Source organism: Lissotriton vulgaris, chromosome 6 (assembly GCF_964263255.1).
Source record: "Lissotriton vulgaris chromosome 6, aLisVul1.2, whole genome shotgun sequence".
Classification (NCBI taxonomy): domain Eukaryota; kingdom Metazoa; phylum Chordata; class Amphibia; order Caudata; family Salamandridae; genus Lissotriton; species Lissotriton vulgaris.
The window spans coordinates 887,344,306-887,348,278 of NC_141694.1; the positions used below are offsets into that span (position 1 = coordinate 887,344,306).

Consider the following 3,973-nt stretch of genomic DNA (forward strand, 5'->3'; position numbering starts at 1 on the left):
CCTCTCCTGCTGCTGCCTGGGACCCTCTCCTGCTGCTGCCTGGGACCCTCTCCTGCTGCTGCCTGGGACCCTCTCCTGCTGCTCACAGAGCCTGCTGCCTGGGACACCTCACAACTCACTTCCGCCACAGGTCTGCCATATCCACAGGGATGTCAAGAACAGATAAGATCCGTGCCAGTCCATTCACGAGTGAGGAGCTGGATGTCCTTGTGAACGAGGTGCTGGCACAGTACCCACGGCTGTTTGGTGGCCCCAATGTCGTGGTAAGTCACCATGTAGGGAGCTGTAGGGCAGGGTGGTGTCAGACGTGTATTCATGATGCAGCTGTATGTTATTTTGGATGTGTGGTGCTGACAAACACTGACAGACAAGATGTTTGCAGGTGGTGGGAGTGTGTGTTTTGCATTATGACTCTGTCCTAGGCCAATACTTGTATGTGTGAGTGGGATGTGCTACTTTTTGGGGCAGACATGACCAACGGTTGTTTGCCTTGTAGCTGGTTGGACAGTGTCCGCTTGTGATGTAATTTCAGGGTGCCCCTGTAGTCATAGTCAGTGTGCCCCACAGAGTAGGTTCAGTGGCTGCCCTTCCAAAGTTTGTCCATCAGCCAACTTACATGCTACAGTTGCTGCACACTGATTAGTGGATATGCCACATCAATGCCCTGTACAATTTATGATTTATACAGTGCTGTCGATGCATTTGTGTTGAATCATCATTCTTCAGTGTGATAATCATGGAGACTACGAAGCTCAATGTGTGCATGCATTCACTAATGTTTATGCCATGCAGAGTGGCCTTGTGAGGGTACCCCCAGTTCTGGAGGGAGGGGGGTCACTGTGCGTCCTGATTCAGTGTCTGGCTGCTGTACTGATAGATGCTGACATATGACAATGTGTAAATGTTCATTAGTCCTTCTTTACTCTCATACCTGCAGCTCAAAGTACACCAACGTAAGGCTGTCTGGAGGGCCATAGCAGCAAAGGTGCGAGCCCTGGGGGTATCAAACAGACGACACACACACTGTCACAAGAGGTGGGACGACATCAGCCGGCTGGCTAAGCAAGTGGCAGAGATGAAGCTGGGGATGGTACCACGCACAGGGCGTGTGGCACGCCGCACCATGACTCCGCTGATGGCACGCATACTGGCAGTGACCTATCCAGACCTGGATGCACGTCTGAAGGGGCTTCAGCAGCAAGACAGCGATGGTGAGTATCCGGGGAGGGAGAGTTTGTCTGGGAGTGGATGCATGTGTAGAGTGCCTGTGTCTGCGGTGACACATGTGATGTGCGTGTGCTGCCATGCTGTGATATGTGATGTGAGTGGCAACTGTGATGTGTGTCTGTATGAGGCATTGGCCCACCATGGCCTTACTCTGCATCTCCTGGCTGCAGTTTTCAGTCCTTGACATATATTTTGTTGTCCACATGGTCACTCTTCTTTGTGATGGTGGGTGTAGTCCCTATTATGCTGTACAGCTGTGTCCACTTAATGAGTGTTACACCATGTCAGTGTACTTTGCATGCACCTGCATGGTAGTGGCCCACACATCTGACAACAATGTGAACCCACATTGGCACATGGTGATTGTAATGGCCTATTTGACAATGTGGCATGTGTAGACAAAACAGGTGTGTGTATTCCCCTCTGGATCCCTTTAGGCTCTGGAAGTGGTGATGTTAGTTGTGGCTACATCATGTCCGTGGGGCAGGTCCATGTGGGCTAGGGGAACACCATCCATGGGCAGGGTGTAGTGCTGTGTGTCATCGACATTGGTCCACTCCTGCCTGTTTGTCCGCATGACAGGCTCAGTTGTGGTGTAACTGGTGTGTAGCAGCACAATGATTTGAGGGTGTGATGGTTACCATGTAGCTCTAGGCCTCTCATGTGCTGCATTGCTCTGATATCGTGTGACCAGACTATGACACTTATACAACCATGTTTCTGTCACTAATGCAGATTCGGAAGACACCACGGCGGAACATGATCCTGAAAGTGGTGGGGAGACCAGCACGACAGCGGCAGCAGAGCAGGGTGAGACGGAGCAAAGTGACACTGACCACACCAGCGCTACTGAGGGTGACAGGAGTATGCATGAGGAATCTGTGGCTGAGACACAGAGTACCACTTCATCTGATGGCAGGGGGGATGAGTCCCTGTTAGCAGCCACAGGGGATGGGGACTCTGCTGCTGCATCTGACTACCAACGGCCACTGCCCACCCTCCCATCCACTTCCTCTGGGGCTGGCCGTATCCGTGTCACTAAGAGGGGACGTGTGACATTCACACATGGCACCGCAGCACCTGCACCTGTCCCCCCTGCTGCCCTCAGTGCAGAGTGCGTAGAGCTCCTGCGGCAACTTTGCGTGAGCCAGACCGCCCTGCTGAATGCCTTCAGTGCCCACGATTACAAAATAGGGCAGGTTCTGGCATTCATGGAGGGCATACACTCTGACGTGGGTGGCCTACATCGTACACTCCTGTCATTGTCAGGTACAGTGACGTCAGCCCTCCAACATGCCCCCTTTGCAACTCAGGTGCCTGTGACGTCCACCCAGTCAGTGGCCACATCAGATGACAGTGAGCACTTGGGACATACATCAAGTAAACGTTACAACACTAGGAGCACAGCTCAGACCCAAAGCAAACAATCCCGTCCACAGACTCCATCCCCAAAGAAGGGCAGGGACCCCCCAATATGCACAGACCAGGTGGAGTCACAGAAGAGCAAGGCCAGAACAACATTGTGTCAGACATCAGGCTCACATGCTGCTGAGCCATCACCAGATATTGACTCTGCTATGCCCACAGAGGATGTGTGGGATGTCATGACTACACCTGGGGTGAACACAGGGACACACCCACCTACCACATCAACCCCAGAACAAAGTACATCGAGGCAGGTGGAGGGAAGCCCTGCTGTGACCAGCCCAGTCATTGTGGCAAAGAAGGGCAGTGTAGTGGCCATCCCTGGCAAGAAGGGACAGGAGGGCAGTGTAGTGGCCATCCCTGGCAAGAAGGGACAGGAGGGCAGTGTAGTGGCCATCCCTGGCAAGAAGGGACAGGAGGGCAGTGTAGTGGCCATCCCTGGCAAGAAGGGACAGGAGGGCAGGGTAGTGGCCATCCCTGGCAAGAAGGGACAGGAGGGCAGTGTAGTGGCCATCCCTGGCAAGAAGGGACAGGAGGGCAGTGTAGTGGCCATCCCTGGCAAGAAGGGGCAGGAGGGCAGTGTAATGGCCATCCCTGGGGTAAGTGGGAAGGTGGTCACTGTGGGGGGTACACCTTCCAGAGAGGCTAAAGTGGCCCGGAGGCGTAGCCAGCACAAGCGTACTGCAGGATCAAGCACTTCTCCAGAGGGAGTGGCAGTGTCTGCCCCTGAAGTGGAACAGTTGGGGGGTGTGCAGGTGGTGTCAACGCCACTTCCCATCAACCCCATGACAGGGAAGCAAATTCATATTCCTAAGAAGTGGAAGGGCACCCCTCCAACCTCTCCCACCCACACTGTGTCAAGGGCGTGCATGACTCCACCTCCACGTGCCACGGTGCCACCTGGTCCGCACAGCCCTCCACCTTGCAGGCCCTCTGTTATAGCCACACCACATGTCCCTCTGTCACACCAGTCAAGTCGACCTGCAGTCCCTGACACACAGCCAGGTTCCACTCCACATGACAGCCAGGAGTGAGTTGTCAACACCCTCAGACGCCTGTGCCACACATAGGTGTGCTACAGTACACCATTGTTAGCGATGTGGGTGTGTTCCAGGGCCTGTTGCTCTGATGTGCTGTACCCTGCCAAGGACTCTGGGCCTGTTGCTCTGATGTGCTCTCCCCTGCCAAGGACTCTGGGCCTGTTGCTCTGATGTGCTGTACCCTGCCCTGCCAAGGACACTGGGCCTGTTGCTCTGATGTGCTGTACCCTGCCAAGGACTCTGGGCCTGTTGCTCTGATGTGCTCTCCCCTGCCAAGGACA

The 3,973-nt window shown here is 54.5% G+C and overlaps 1 protein-coding gene across 1 annotated transcript; it reads left to right on the forward strand.

Annotated features, from left to right (window-relative positions):
- Nucleotides 1-200: 200 nt before the first annotated feature.
- On the forward strand, nucleotides 201-3,733 carry LOC147708111 (uncharacterized). The gene is made up of 2 exons (XM_086925306.1): nucleotides 201-1,211; nucleotides 1,963-3,733. The coding sequence occupies exons 1-2, from the start codon at nucleotides 902-904 to the stop codon at nucleotides 3,684-3,686; spliced, it is 2,034 nt and encodes a 677-aa protein (XP_086781432.1). The 5' UTR covers nucleotides 201-901; the 3' UTR covers nucleotides 3,687-3,733.
- The last annotated feature ends 240 nt before the right edge of the window (nucleotides 3,734-3,973 follow it).